The sequence below is a fragment of the Notamacropus eugenii genome, chromosome 1 (genome assembly GCF_028372415.1).
Source record: "Notamacropus eugenii isolate mMacEug1 chromosome 1, mMacEug1.pri_v2, whole genome shotgun sequence".
Lineage (NCBI taxonomy): Eukaryota > Metazoa > Chordata > Mammalia > Diprotodontia > Macropodidae > Notamacropus > Notamacropus eugenii.
In genome coordinates this window covers 375,248,637-375,265,709 of record NC_092872.1, presented here as the reverse complement: position 1 = coordinate 375,265,709, position 17,073 = coordinate 375,248,637, and the positions used below count along the sequence as shown (strand labels likewise).

Here is a 17,073-nt window from a genome sequence, read left to right as displayed (position 1 = left end):
CTTAAACATGTTTTTCTACATTTTTTTTATATTTTTATGAAACAATAATTTATATGGCTCATTTTTTTATATTCTACCACACCAAAATTATGATGACAATTCAGGAAAGCACATTCATTTCTGCATTTTGGAGGAATTTAATAATAAATATGTAAATACTGTGCCCACTCCTAACCTAAAACCGTGTATGTGGCTTAAGAGTACACTTGGAGAGAGGACTGGGAGATTCTACAGAAGTCATTTAGACACAATAGGACAACATAGATTTCAAGGCAGGTGTGGCTCTTGCCTTGGGGAAAGAAATCTCAATTAATCCCTTGATGTCCCAGAGTCCCAATCTGAAGAGGATAAAACTATTCTCAGCTCCACCTAGGCATCTGGGAGAAGTTTGTTTAGAGCTCTCTCAAACATAGCTGCAACCCAGCAAAGCAAAAAGCGCCCCCTAGGGAGTTACTTACAATCTGTTGAGATTCCCTAGCTGCTAAAAAGCATTAAAGTCAATACTGTTTTGATGTAGGAAAAGAAGAAGGAACGAAAGAGAAAAACAGCTTTGTTAACACAATAAAAGGATTATCATACATGTATATATCTGTATAACATATAAGCCCCAAAATAGTTTTTTTATTAAACTTATCTTTTCAATAACTCACTATTAAGGCTTAAGCTTAAATATTTCTAAATATTTAGTCAACATTTTACTATAAAACAATTACCTTTTTGTAAAAAAACATCTAGTTGATCTGCACAGAAGGCCTTCAGTTCTTTCTCTGGTTTGTCCTTCTTGACCAGTGCTACAACATAGTTTGCTAAGGCTGAAGGGTCTGCATCACATCTAATTTAATTAGGGAAAAGGAAGAGACAAAATTATTTAGAGTAAAACAATTTTTTCAAACAATGGTGTCACCTATAAAATCACTCAGTTTGGAAAGCCAATATTAAATGAATTACTAATATAGAAATGTTTTGTAAGAATTTTTTTCATCCCTAATTTTTCTAAAATAATTAAGGATAAAGGAAACTTCTGCCCAAAAGATTTAAGTTAAAAAAGGAGTCAACACCTTTCAGAAGTGACCAAAATGCCTAGCTTCCCAATCTATCAATGGTGACCCAATCAAGGATACTTAAAGGCCTCTTGCTGCAATTTAAACCAGAAGCCTCCTGTACCTCAACTTCAACTCTACCTCTTGCCATTCCACCAAATGTCTTAAGTCACCCTTAAAAAAAATTGCATATATAACTTGTAAAAACAAACTTTCAGCTAACACATTTTCAATTAACATTTAGTTGGGATTTGCTGATTGTAGCTTGAGAGCTAGGATGACAGCATGAATACCTAGGGAAATGAGCCAACAGGTAAGTCAAAAGTCAGCCAGTGGAAGAAAGGGAGAATAACGACCTTTGTCAAGGGAAAAAAATCTCTATGTCCTCCTAAAAAATTGAAGCTCCTAACAAGGAATCTGTCATAGAAAAAAACTCAGAGGAAAAAAAACTAGTGGCAATTCTGCAATACATAAGTGGTCGAAGGATATGAATAAACAGTTCTCAAAAGAACTGCGTATCTTTTTCAAGTGTGAGCCAAAAGTCACTAATGGTAAGAGATACAAATTAAAGTAACTTTGAAGTTTCACTGAAGACCCCATAAATTAGCAAAGATGACAAAAATAATACCATCAATGTTGGAGGGTCTGTGCTTCCTAAGACAAGCAGAATAATATGTTTACAGCAGAGCTCTGAATTGGTCTTAATGGTTCTGGATATCAATCTGAAACTATGGAAGAAAAGTAACTAACACCTTTGACCCAATGATTTCACTACTAAGCAAGTACCCTCAGATAGGTCAAAGATAGAAGAAAGGTCTAATGCTGTACCAAAAAAATCACACCAGCACTTTTTGAAAGTATCCATAAACTGAGGAAATAGATGAAAAAAAAACTGTAGTACACAAATGTAATTATGCAGGTAATTATAAAGGTAAGACCTTTATAAACTGATACAAAGAGAATTAAGTAGGATCAAAAAAGAAATTACCATTCCATCTTTCACCTCTACCTTACCAACTCCTAACTGTTCTCATCCTCACCATGACCTCCAATCCTTCCATCCCTTAGTTCTTTCCCAAGCCAGTATCCCTGCATTGGCTATACTCCTCTCTTATCTAGTCTCATTCTGTGAACCCATTCAACTCTATCCACTATATTCGGGTACTTTGCCCTCTTATGATACTATCACCATCTGCTGCCTTAGCTTCATATACTACTGGACAAAGCTGGAGAATATTGTGAAATGTGACTGACTGGGTCCACTGCAAATTTGTTACATAATCTCAACAAGGTCTTCCTTGAAACCAGACAATCCTTCCTAATCAATTCACCATCACACTCACCACAGAGGCTATTCCAAAACTTTTCATCCCTTCTCAAGCTTCCGATGGCACCCCTTCCCCTACCCTCTCAGCAGAGAACTTTAACTAATGCTTCACTAGAGGAAAAAACAGGTTATTTGTCAGAGCTCCTATTTATTCCCTCCTTTTCATCTCATATCATTCAGATGTCTTCTTTCACTACCTCCTACTTTACCCCTGTCTCACATGACAGGCATAACTCCTCTGCAAGCACCCCTGATCACATTCTACTCTGTGTTCTCCAGCAGACTGCTCCTCCTCTCTCACTACATCTTCAATTTCTGTCTACTGGCTGATTCCTTTACAATTTGGGTTCATATTTCTCCCAATTTAAAAAAAAAAATGATCTGTCCAATCCTCACTAGATATTACTGACAATTTCATGGATAAATTCCTTAAGAAAACCATCTACAATCAGTGACAACCACTTTCTCTCCTCTCAATTCTCTGCAATTTGGTTTCTGATCTCAGCAACAATAAATTAAAACTGTTTCTTCCAAAGTTACCTCTGTTTCTTCCAAAGTTTATCTCTAAAGTTCCCAGTAATCTCTTTTCTTAGTCCTCATCCCTTTTGTCCTCTCCATAGCCTTCAATTGTGTTAATCACCCTCTCATCCCAGATACCCTCTTCTCCCTAGGCTTTCACCACAATGCTCTCTCCCTGGTTCTCCTAAACATCTGACCAGTACCTCTCAATCTCCTTTACTAATCTTCTTCTAGATGACACCCAATAACCCTTGGGGTACCCCTCAAGAATCTGTCCTGGTCTTTCTTTCCCTTCTATATTATCTCTCTTGGTGATCAGTTCCCATGGGTTCAACTATTATCTTAATGCAGATGATTCTCAATCCATTTATTTAGACCTCCAGTCTCACATCTCCAAATGCCTACTGGTTATCTCAAACTGGATGTCCTATAGATACCTTAAAGTCAACACGTACGAAATTGAATTCATCATCCTTCATTCCCAAACTCTCCCCTCTTGTGAACCTCCCCCTATTACTGTTGAGGGCACCACCATCCTTCTAGTCATCCAGCTTACAACCTTTGTATCATCTTTGGCTTCTCCCTCTCTGTCATTTACTTTCTCCCCCTCACCCCCCCCATATTCATCCACTTCCAAGTATACACCTACTCTATCCCCTGACACTGTCACCAGCCTGGTTCAGGCCTTCAACCTCACTCCTAGACTATTGCAAATACCTATTGACTGGCCTCCCCACCTCAAATCTTTCCCCATTCTAATCCATGTTCCACACAGATGACCAAGTGAGCTTCCTTAATTATAGTTCTGACCGTATCACTCCTCTACTTAATAAACTTCTGTGGCTCCCTATTACCTCTACGGTCAAATATTAAATCTTGTTTGGTTTTTAAAGGTCTTTATAACCTGGCCCCTTCCTACCTTTCAAGTCTTTTTATGCTTTATTCTCTTTTATAATCCACCAATGTTAGGTCAGTTTAGTCAGTAAGCATTTATTAAGCACCATTAATAATGCCAGACTATTGTACTAAGTGCTAAGGATACAAAGAAAAACAAAAGAGAGTCCCTGTCCTCAGGAGCTTGTAGTCTAATGGGAGCAACAACAAGCAAACAAATATGTACAAACTATATAAGATAAAAAAGAAATAACAGAGGGAAGGCACTAGAATTAAGAGGGAGTAAGAAAGGCTTCCTGTAGAACAGAGGTTCCCAAACTTATCTGGCCTACTACCCTCTTAGAAAAAAAATCACTCAGCACCCCATCTACTTTCTTTAACCTTTTAACTGTTTTTTTTTTTAATTTGTGTCATTTAAAAAAATGTTTTAAAATGACACATCTGAAATTTAATAATTCATTGTAAATTTGTGGGGTTTTTCCTGCATTAAAATTTTGATGTTGCACTATTTCATCATGTAAACGTATAGTACCATATTGTAAACAAGTCATTACACATATTCCTGCTGATGCATACTGAACCTCCCCACAATGCTTAACATGTTCGCCTGCCAAAACATGTTTGTTAAGACCTTTCAGCAGACAATTTGCATTTTGTGTGTTTATTTGGAAAATAACGTAATCACTATGACTTAAACTCTATTATACAACGGATGAAACATGTACGAATGGTTTTTCAAAATCTTCTTTTCTTTCCTTATGCTTCCACCACCCCTTATTTTTATTCATCACCCCCCAACTGCACCCAAGGCTACTACATTACTACCACCTGGATCATTCCAGTGCCCCCAGTGGGGTGAAATCACCTACTTGAGGAATCTATATTCTAAAAAGTAAGATTTTAGCTGGCACATGAAGGAAGCCAGGAGATGGAGATAAAGAGGGAGAGCATTCTAGGCATAGGGGAATAGCCAGAGAAAATGCCTAGAGACAAGAAAGAGTGTCTTGTTTGTGAAAAAGCAAGGAGGCCACTGGATAGAAGAGTACATTCAAGGAGGAGAGGTGAAGCAAGGTATAAGAAGATGGAAAGGTAGGAAGAGGCTAGGTTGTGAAAGGCTTTGAATGCCAAAAAGAGATAGGATCTTGGAGGTGTTTGGGAACCACTGGAATTTACTGAGTGTGAGAAGGCAGTGTTATGGTTGAACTGGTGCTTTAAAAAAATCACTTTGGCAGGCTGAACCGAAGCGCGAGGAGATGAGGGCCTGCACTAGAGTGGTTCAGAAAACAGTATATTCAAGAGATGTTACAAAGGTAAAATCGATAGACCTTGGCAACAGATTGGATATGGAAGGTGAGGGATATACTAAGGAGTCAAGGATGATACCTATGTTATGAGCCTGAGGAACTGGGAGGATGGTGGTACCTTCGTAATAACAGGAAAGTTTGGAAGGGGAAAAGGTTTAAGGGGAAAGATAATGAGTTCCATTTTAAACACGTTGAGTTTAAGATGTCTACAGGACATCCAGTTGGAGATGTCTAAAAGGCAGATGGAGATTTGAGATTGGAGGTAAGTAAAGAAGTTTCAGCTGGATAAGGGGATTTGAGAATCATCAGTATAAATATGTAATTAAATCCATAGGAGCTGATGAGACCATCAAGTGAAATTGTGTAGAATGAGGAGGGGGCCTAAAAGAGATCTGGCTTTACTTCTCAATGGCTATCTCCTATGCATGAGATGCTTTCCTTCCACACTTTGCCTCCTAGCTTTTTTTAGGCCTCAACTAAAATCCCACTTTCTACATGAAGCCTTCCTGGTTCAGTTCACCTCAATGCTAATGCCTTCTCTCTGAGATTAACTCCAATTATACATAGCTTTTTGTATGTATTGTCTCTTCCATTTGAATGTGAGCATCTCAAGAGCAGGAACTGTTTGTATCCCCAGGGCTTAGCACAATGCCTAGCACACAGTTAGTGTTTAATTAATGCTTCTTTACTTCAAGAATATAAACGAAAATATGCCAAAAGGAAGCCAAACTCTAAGTAAATGAAAACTCAATGAAAGATGCTGGAGAACAGATGATGAAACCTACCTCCCTCCTCATAACTGAGAGGTAGAGAGCTACTAAGGCAGAATACTGTATATATTATCAGATGCAGTCATTGTGTCAGCTGCTTTTGTTTCTTTTTCTCTGTTATTAGGAGAGGATTCAATGTGAGGAGAGGTGTTTTCCCCCTACAAAAATGGCTGTTATCATGACAAAACAACAAAATGCATTAAAAAGTATGTCAACATACAGCTACTGTGATATTGACAGTATCTTCAGCCCTCTGACCTTACTATGTATGGCAGAATGATTGGATGATAGTAATGATCAGTATAATCATAGATTTAGAGCTTAAAGGAACTTTGGACTCCCTAATAATAATAATGATAGCTAGCACTTATATAGCACCTACTGTGTGCCAGGCACTGTGCTGAATGCTTTACAAACATTATTTCATTTGATACTTACAACAACCTTGTAATTTAAGTGCTATTATTATCATCCTCATTTTACAACTGAGAAAACTGAGCCAAACAGAGGTTAAGTGACTTGACCAAGGTCACACAGCCAATAAGGCTAGATTTCAACACAAGTCTTCTTGATTAGCCCGGCATTCTATCCAATGTGCTTTCTAGCTGCCAAGAGTCAGCAGTAAATCAAAATATTTGGATTAAGTGAAGAAAAAAGGATAAAGAATTGCAAAATCTCTCAAATTCTAAAGAGTCTTTCCTAAATATTTTATAATACTAAGGACTAAACACAGGTGCTCCACAGATAGAACACACTTGATGTCTGCCTATTGAATTGAAAATGTTATCATTCATGTCAAAGCAACTAAACTCAGACAAGTTTTGTGGGTCAAGGTATGGCATAGCAGAAAAGGGCCATGAATGAGGAGATCTGAATTCAAGCCCCAACTGCATCATTTACCAGTTATGTGACCTTGGACAAGTCATTTTACCTTCAAGATACTCATATGTAAAATAATTAAAAACAAACAAAACGCTATGATCCCATTGCTAAACTCACTTTAAGTTCTGACATTCTAAGAAAGATCAAATTCATCTACACATATCTGACATTTTTTTAAGGGGATTTTAAAAACACTAATGCAGACAAAGTGCTCCTGATGACAATACTTGCTATCAGGTTAGCATTTGGGAACAGCATCAAAGGAAGCAATCAATTAGAACTGATTAAGACTTCACAAAGTGCCAGGCACATACAAGGACAAAATTGAGACAGTTCCACCCTCATGAAGGCTATATTCTACTGGACCTATTTCATTTAGAAGAACAAGAATCAGGAGATATTTAGGTAATATTCCAGGCTCTAAATCTATGATGAGAAATACGCAATCAAATGAAATAAGTCTACATTGCTAATAGTGAAATTTTATAACACTACAGCGTAAAATAGAACACATTTACAGACCAAAAGAATAACATCACAAAATTTAACAGGTCCGACAATATGACTGTAAAGTGGACTTTGGAAGAATATTACCAGTGTAAATTAGCATGCCACTAAATTAACAGTGAAACATTAAATTGTGGTTTGTGGGCAAACTCTGAAATATTACTGAGCACTTACTAAGTAAACTTCAAAAACTGACACCCAATTACAGTATTGAGGATATAGGTATCAAAGTTCTAAGTACAGTATCATAAAGAGGCTTTAAAAATGCTTGAAAATTATAATGGCCAAGGTTGAACCCAAAGAAGGTTTAAGAAAATGTATCTCATTCCCTTCTTTGCTGAGACAGGGGTCAATGAGTGTTGGAAAACTGCATATACTGTACTGTCAGATTCAACTGATATTTTGGTTAGTTTTGCTAAACTAATTTTTCTTTCCTCTTTTTAAAAAAATTCTTTTGTACCAGGGATAACTTGCTACAGAGAGATATATTCAGAAATGAAGGTGATGGTTTAGAAAGATATAAACATTAAACTTTTTTGTAAAATGCATTACAAAAATTTGACAATGACAAGAAGGGAAAAACTATGATTTCTTGTTCATAATACAACATATGTAGCCACAATAATGAAGATATCAACTTTTTTTTTTTTTAACTTTCAGGCTATTTACCAGAAATACCATGGGAAAACATCCTACTTTCAAATGATATAAATGGGGAGTTTCCAAAAGAAGAAAAGTAAACTTTTAACAATCATATAAAATGATACTCCAAATCACTAACAATGAAAAATACAAATTAAAATAGTTCTGAGATACCATCTTGTAATCATCAAATTAGGAAAGAAGACAAAAGATGAAAGGTAAATGTTGGAAAGAGTGTTCATGGAGCTGAGTTAGTTTGTTTCTGAAAGCAAAAGTACTATATCATTTTACTCTAAGCTGGTAAGAGATAGAAAGAGAGTGTGTGTGTGTGTGTGTGTGTGTGTGTGTGTGTGCGCGCGCGTGCGCGCACATTTATAGCAATCTTATTTGTGGCTGCAAGGGACTGCAAGTAAAGTGGGTGCCCGTCAACTGATGAATGGCTGAACCAATAATGGTATATAAATATAATAGAATATCACTGTACCAGAAGAAATAACAAATAGGAGGAATTCAGAGAAACTTGGGAAGAGTTGTATGAATTGATGTCCCAAAAGTAAGCAAAAGCAGATAATTACTTACATAATTATCAAAATGATGATAAGGAAAATGACACTCAAAGAAGTCAGAACTCTGAGGAACGCAGTGGCCAATATTGGAAGACAGACCAGACAAAGAATGAGGAACACTAACGAGACAAAGCAGATTTCATGCAATTTTTTTTTCTTATTTGTGTGGTTTTTGTTACTAGAAAAGACTTTGATTGGGGAAGGGATGGCAATTTTTTTAAAGCATCAATAAAACCTTTAAAAAAAAATCCAGTTCTGCTTCAGTTCAGGCACTGGGTATGTTTTAGACGGCAAATGGACAAAAAATAGATTTAAAATGTTATTTCCAGAATTACACAAACTTTTTCTTTCAAAACTCTTTCAGAAATAAAACTCAAAAAAAAAGTTACAACTGTACTTCAGGCACAAACTTTTCTAGCATAAAAATGATAAATATGTTTACCATAAATGTTAGTGAATATCTGTCTCACGTTATAAATTCAGTTATGCTGCAGTTCATATGCATAATGAACTTAAGTCATTTATTAAAACAAGATTCCAAAAATTAAGAGTGGCCTTAGAGTTCAAACCAGGAATATCATAACATTTAGCACTGGAAAAGATCATATCAATTTCTAATCACCGCATTTTATAGTAAAGGAAACTGAGAACCACAGAGATTAACTGATTTGCCCAAGGTCACACAGGTATTAAGTATCAGAGCCAGGAGCTGAACTCAGGCAATAATACCTTTGGAAGAATATAATGCAATCATCTTTTTCAACTTGCAAACATTATTTTTGAGATGAAATCAATTCAAATGAGCTTTGGTCACTACATCAGGGAAACTAAAGAAAAATGACTCCCAACCTAAAATACACAGGGTTTTCTTTTTTTTATCCTCCTAATTTAAAATGTCTACTCCAGTATGTTCTATATGATAAGCTATTCACTCAACCACCAAGTCAGAATGGTAAATCTCATCTCTCGTTGGTCAAAAGCCCAAAGGTTCTACTGAAGAAAAAAAATCACCATGCCATCAAACAAATGATGACATGACTTGCACTTTACTTTGTTCTGAGTGAGGGAAAAGTAGCACATACTATCTTACATACTCAGAATACATCATCTAGCCTTCCAGAGTTTATGTACCAAGCCAGTGTGCATTGGGCAGTTCTCTTAGTTATATATAATACATGGTACTGATTTTTGGAATAAAGGCAAGATTCTTTACAACTTTTTTGACCTTTAAAGAATTTGTCGTTCAGCCATTAATTATCTGACTTGAAGTTTCAACCTGATAGTATCATCGCATTTCTGAAAGAAGGCACTCAAATATATACTGAGAGAGGTAAAATGTCCTGGCCCTGAGCTGTATTTAGCCCAGTCATACTGGAATAACAAGTAAAACCATAGGATATGATAGGAGTTAATCCTATCATGGGACAAAATTGTTATATTACTTCTAAAATATAAGAACTGGCTAATGTACATGAAGTGTAAATAAATCCTGCAACACTTTCTAAATCTATCATATCCCATAGCACTTTATTTGTACTTTTCTAATGAACTTATTTAATATTATAAAGTACAGCTTCATGGGTCTGCTAGACTGAAAGTTCCTTAAGGACTAGGATCTTGCTGGCAAATAAGTTTTTTCATCTCCTCCAGATATTAGCACAGTGCTCTGCAAACAATAAGTATTTAATGTTTATTTTTTGCCCAAACCTTTGATTTCATCAATTTTGGGAGTTCCAGATGTGGGAAATTCTTCCACTGATACACAGAGTCAACATATATAAGCCCTAAAGAGCAGCCTGGCATAAGGACAGAGGTTAAATTACTTTGCCCATGGTCACAAAACCAGTATAAATCAGAGGTAAGACTTGAAGCCAGGCCTTCCTGACTAAAAGATTAACCCTGTATTCACTAAGCCACAATGTTTCTTAAATATTTGTTGGTATATGAGAAAAAAATGTGGGGGGGAGAGATGGGGGGAGAGGATGGCTATAAAACATTGTTTAAAACAAAGCTAGAGGTATTTAGTTTGTCAAGTGTGTTTAAGAAGAAAAGACAACACCAGAGAACCTAGATTTATTCTAGGAAATTAAGAATAGATGCAAGTATTAATTTATCATTTTGGCAGGCTCAAATTCCACTGAATGATAAATATAATAGCTCCCCAAAAGACACAAGATCAGCTAACCAAATAAGATGCTAGAAATACTAACTTTCTGATGGTTAAATGATTTTTGGCCATCACATCAATAAGTGTTTCTTAAGCGTCTATTCATTTATATGTACGTGTTTGTTTCCAGAGACATTGATTGTTAACTTATTTTGTTTTAATCTAAAAATTAAACCACCATCATGCCAAAAGTAATCCTTTCCTATGAAACAGTGGGTAGACTCAAATAAGCCTCAGCGTACTTTTGGCCTAGACATTCTCTGAAATCATAAATTACCTTCAGTAAATTACTAGCATTCCCCTGATTCAACAGCTGTTTATTAATTACCTACTAAACATAAAACACCAAGTAGAAGCTGGGAGTAAAACAAAGGGAATCTCTGCCCTTGTGGAGATTATAATCTAAGGGGCTATCACGTATCTCTCAAGCATAGTCATACCTTCAAAGAATTTACCTTTTTCACAACAGATAAATTAAACATTTGCTGTGCAATTTTTTTCCTCTTCATGTGGGCAAATGTAGAGAGGTAGAATGGCACAGGGGGATAGAATGCTGGCCTTTGAGTCAGGAAGACCAGGGTTTAACTACCATCTCTCACACTTGGTGGTTGAACCAGTCTGAGTCTCAAGCAATTCTAAATCTTACTAAGCTAAAGATGATTTGCATCTGCATTGATGTAGGAACCTTCTATCCAGAAATCAGACATTTGACCTATTGGAGAACAACAGAATGACTGGCCATGAAACTTTCTGTGGTGTAAAATGACTGACAAAGCCCATAAAGAACAGAGTCAGAAGTCAAGAGCTAAACTCTACAAATCATTACCTAAGTGACTAAAGGCAAATCACTTCTCTGGACCTCAGTTTCCTCATCTGTGAAAAAAAAAAAAACAGCCTAGATGGGCGACTGAATGCTGGGCTTTCCTAAACTGAGAGGCCCCATGACATTAAAAAAAAATTTTTTTGATAAGTGTCTTTCAACATAATTGGTTTCCTTTGTAATCCTATGTGTTTTATTTTAAGCATTTAAAAAATATCATTCTGAGAAAAGGTACACAGGCTTTACCAAATTACCAAAGGAGTCTGTGACACAAAAAAGGGCAAGATTCCCTGCTCTGAGGATTCTTTCAGTTCTTACTTTCTATGAAAAAATACAGAAGCTCTAAATTAAGGTGAAATTTAGCAGACCAGTGACTGATAAATAAATTCATAAACGAAATTCAACACATGATCTTAGTGTCTGTGTATATCTTGCACAGGATCAAAGGATTACAAACTGGAAGGAAATCAAGAGATTTTCTGATCCAACCCCTTGTTTTATGGCTGACGAAACCAAGACCTAGAGTGAAGAAATGACTGGCTCAAGATCACTTGACTAGTAAGCAGCAGGGCTGATATTTAAACATAAATCTTTTCAATTCAAATTCAATGCTCTATGATATTTAAAGACAGCAATATCTTCAATTTTTCAAATACACTGAATAAGATACTGATATAACTAGAAGCTCACAAAGATAGGTGCAAGAGTTACAAAATATCACAGTTGGAAGGCACCTCAAAAGTCATCAATTCCAAACAATACAGTATCCTGAATCCCTTCTACTAACTCAGAAGTGATTAATAAAAGGGAAGTTACTACTGTACAAAGCAGCCATTTTTATAGTGCTGTAACCGTTGGAGAATTTTTGCTTATGTGGAACAGAACAGAAACCTGCCTCTCTACAACTTCAAATTGATTCAAATGGATTCAACAAGCATTTATGAAGTACTTGCTATGTGCAGGCACAAGGAAAACAGTTTCTGCCTTCAAGGAGTTCATATTCTACTAGAGGGAAAGAACATGTACAGTCAGTACAGACATATACAGGTAAGTTAATTCAAAAATGTGTACAAAATAAGAAAATACAAAGGAATTCCAGGGACAGAGGGAGCCACTGACTCAAGGAATCAGGAAAGGACACTTTTAAGAAGTGGCATTTCTGAGTCTTGAAGGGGAGCTAAGGGTTTTCAAAAGGCAGAGGTGAGTAAGGAGAGCATTCAGAATATGAAGGACAACCTGCTTAAAGGCACTGAGAAAGAAGATGGAAATTCATACAGTTTGGCTGGACTAAGTGTGATTCAATAATGTATAATCTGCCTGGAAAGAGCTAGTTTGTGAATAGCTTTGAAAGCCAAACAGAGCAGTTTGTATTTTATCCCAGAGGCAGTAAGTAGCCAAAGAAACTTCATAAAGCAATAGAGTAGCATTGTCAGATTTAAGAAATATCAATCGCACAGCTATGAAGAGGATGAAGTGGAGAGGAAAGGGTTTAAATAAAGGGATATCAATTAGGAAACTGTTGCAATAGTCCAAGGACTAATTAAGATAGTTGTGGTGTAAATGCAAAAAAGACAATTGTGATACATGTTGTAGTGGTAGAATGGACAAGACTGAGCAACTGATTAGGATATAGGGAGGGGAATAGGAGGGAAAATAAAGAGTCAGTAACTCAGAGGTTTCAAGTTGAGGTGACAGGGAAGAATGGTAGTGTCTTTGAGAGAAATAAGCAAGTTAAGGGGAATAGTAGGCTTAAGGAGGAGGATAATATCTCCTTTGGACATATTCAGTATGAGATGCTTATGGGATATTTAAGTGGAGATGTCTAGCAGCCAACTGGTGATGTGGAACTGCAGTTCAGGAAAGAGATTAGGGCTGCATACAGATTTGGGAAACTGAATGATAGCTGAATTAATGGGAGTGAAATGAGATGGAGTTGGAAGAAGGAAGTCAGAGGAGGCCTGAGGTACATCCACACATATAAAGCACCCACTGCAACTAGTTATGCCCTCTACAGCCAAAGAGAACAAAGCTATTCCTTCTCCTTAAAATAACTTTTCAAATAATTGAAAATAGCTATGAAACATCTCCCTGTGTCTTCTCTTCTTTAGGATAAACCATCCATAGTACTTTCACAGTTCATCTTTGCAGGACATAGTATCCACAATCCCCTTTCAGTTCCTTTCCCTCACTAAGAGTTGCCATTGCTCCCTAAAGGACTTGTCTTTAAGGATTCATTCTATGCCTGTAGCACCTTTTTTCCTTCTTTTGCTAGTATAATCTCTGAATAATAGTTGGTGATTTGTGTAACGAAAGTAACAGTGTTCTCCTGGGCTTCAGGGATGGAGGGTTAAGTGGGTATCAACTTGAATTATTTTTTCTTTGGGGGATATGTGAAGGACTCAACTGTAGTATATTTTGTGAGGAAAAATTATGTAAATATGGGGCAGTTGGGTGGTACAGTGGATGGAGCACCTGACGTGGAGTCAGGAAGACATGAGTTCAAATTCAATCTCAGATAATTTACAAGCTGTTTGACCCTAGGCAAGTCACTTAACCCTGTTGATCTTAGTTTTCTCATCTGTAAAAATGAGCTGGAGAAAGAAATGGCAAACCACTCCAGTATCTTTGCCAAGAAAACCCCCAAAAAAGAGTCAGACACAACTAAAACAACTGAACAACAAAATTTAAATATGGGTGGTTCACCAAAAGTCTACTAGCAATCAAAATTTCTATCTGACTAAGAGGTGAGACTGAAGATGGACATATTAATTTGATCCCAGACACCCATGCAAGGCAAATCCCAAATTAGCAGGTGGTAGTCTGGGTTGAGAGTTGCTAATTTCATTTTTGTAGTAATGAAACCAAGTTAGACCCCAGGAACTACGTAAAAATGGAATAATCTGGATGTTTCAGTATCAATCAGACCAGGTTTTTATACAAATCTGAGAATACCTGCAATCCTGGTCTTGACATTTCTGTGTACTACTAAAAATTTATTTATGGCCTGGACTATGTGAGATCAAAGTTACAGGAGAAAGGGAAAGTAAGTGCTGGAACTGGGCAACAAGAAAAATGCAACCTAAGCAGATCATTGAAAGGTAATTCAGGGATCGGTTTCACCTGATTTCTAAACCATGGAGAAACCAAAAAAGGATCAAAGAGACTTAGGCCTTGAGTTAAGGGCTAGAAATCAGTAAAGTTTACAAATAAGCAAAGGAGAATGCCTTGGGTCAAATAAAAGGGTCTCCTTACCCAGCAGCAGAAGGGAAATGGTGATCCTCAAGGCCACCTCAGTCAGCAAGGCCTAAGACCCAGTGCTTTATTTTACAGTTTAACATCACCAACAGTCAAGGTGCTTAAAGGTAAAGAACACTCAAATCTGTTTTCATGAACTTGAAAAGCAGCTTCAAGATCAAGAATATTACAACCTTTTACTTATACGGTCATTCTTTTTGAGGCAAAAAATATTTACAGACATTCCATTAACGTTAATGACTTTCTCATGAGATTGACAAAAAAGGCTGGCATAATCAGTCCAATTTTACAGATGAGACACTGAAGGTAGAGAGAAGTTAAATGACTTCTCCAGCATCAGACAGTGAAGCAAAGGGGATCTGGAACTCTCCAGCTCTCTTGAGAAACCTATGAATACATTACACATATTCAAATGTCCCCAAAAAATAATAAAAAGAAACACCAACTAGATACAATTGCAGGTTGGCAAAATATGTACTAGAATTTGAAGAAATTTCTTCATCAAAGAAAAATGCCTTACATTCACTTAACATCTTTTATTCATAAGAGCTCAAACACTTGTTACATAGAAGAAGCAATCTAGTGGAAAGATGATTGAATCAAAGAAACTGGGTTCAAATCTCAACTCTGCTACTTAATACTTTTGTGATAACGGGCAAATTTCTTTATTTATTTGAACCTCAGTTTCCTATCTAGAAAATGAGCTTGGGTCAGATGGCCTTTAGACCCTTCCAGGTCTAAATCTATGATACCACAATCCCTATACATGAAGGTCTGTTGTGTGGTGTGTCACTGTGGGTATTTCACAAATTATAAAACAAACAATAAAAGTTACTTATTTCTAAATCTCCAATAGATATAGTGTGGAATAGTGGAAAGGATACTAATGTATTAGTTAGGAGAATGGAATTTGGGTCCAGTTCTGCCACTAATTAGTTGTGTAAAGTTAGATAATCAAACAATCAACAAACATTAAATGCCTACTATGTGCCAGGCAATGGAAATATAAAGAAAAGTAACAGCCCCTGCCTTCAAGAACCTTAAACTCTTATCCAGGCCAAGTCGGAAATTCACTTCCCTTTGCCTCAGTTTATTCCTATGTACAATGAGGAGGTGTAATTAATTCAAATGTACCTTTTAGCTATAAAATATACTAGCTCTATGCTATTATGATCTTTGTGTGCTAAATGGGAACACTCACATTTTACAGGCTGAAAAGTTTACCTAAGATATTAACCAGTCAATATAAAAGGGTAAGGAGTAAGACATCTGCTTCCTATCTCAAATCTAGTTCTCTTTTCACCTTATTGCAATATTAACTGTTTTTATGAACACCAAAAAAAATAATAACACTCTACCTGCAAAACCAAAGAGGATATTTCCTCCAGTGTTCTCTCTCTCCCCCCAAAGTAATATATCTCCGAGCCTATGAAATTTCCATTGTGTCAATAACAGATCATCCTCCAGCTTAAAAGCATCTCTTGTTTAACACACACACACACACACACACACACACACACACACACGCACAACTGTTACACTAGGGAACAGGTATGTCATTTAAAAAAAAACTTTTTAAAAAAGATTATGCCACATTATTGCAAAATAAATGAAGAGAAAATGTAACACAAGGTTAGTTAACCAAGTTCCCAAAACAGATCATAAATATCTAACAAATTAGCCTGGAATACTATGACAATTTGACTAAAGAAAAATCTCTAGATTTTGGATGATAGAAAAAAGCAAATTTATAACCATATCCCATTTTAGTAGACTATTTAATCATCTGGCTATTAAAATAAACCTAATCTTTCCACAAAAGCCTACTAGTAATTAGAATGTCTTATATGCTTCATACTACACCTACATATACAACTCCTAGTACTATACATTTATTTCAGCAAAAGTCACCTGTATTGCTATCTACTGACTTTACGTAAGAAAGTAACCTCCGTGTGTATGTGTGTATGTGTGTGTGTATAAAAAAGAAAAAGTATGTTGTATGTTAAGTTGAAAGATCATGTGGTATATAGTCAAGAGAGGAACAGATGAGAGGTCCTGGATTTAAGTCCCAACTCTCTAAAGACTACCTGAGAGATATGGGACAAGGCAATCAATTAACTCCTCTAGGCCTCAGTTTCCTCATTTGTAAAATGGAGGAGTGCAAAGCAGTGTGGTACTGTGGGAAGAGCACTGGCTTTGGAGTCAAAGGAGCAGGGTTCAAACTGTGCCTCTGTCACTTACTATTACTGTGATCTAAGGCAAATCACACTTTTGCCAGCCTGTTTTCACATCTGTCAAATGAAGGGGAGAGGTTGTACCAGATAGTCTTTGAGGTCCTTTCTAGATCTAAATCTGTGGTCCTATGATTTTTAAGACT

At 36.5% G+C, this 17,073-nt stretch overlaps 1 protein-coding gene across 1 annotated transcript in view; it reads right to left on the bottom strand.

The window, feature by feature from the left end:
* Positions 1-17,073, bottom strand: part of RBM27 (RNA binding motif protein 27) — a 65,734-nt gene that overhangs the window by 46,492 nt on the left and 2,169 nt on the right. The window contains exon 2 of the mRNA XM_072630664.1: positions 714-832. Coding sequence (XP_072486765.1) covers positions 714-832 — 119 coding nt within the window. The remainder of the gene's footprint in view (positions 1-713; positions 833-17,073) is intronic.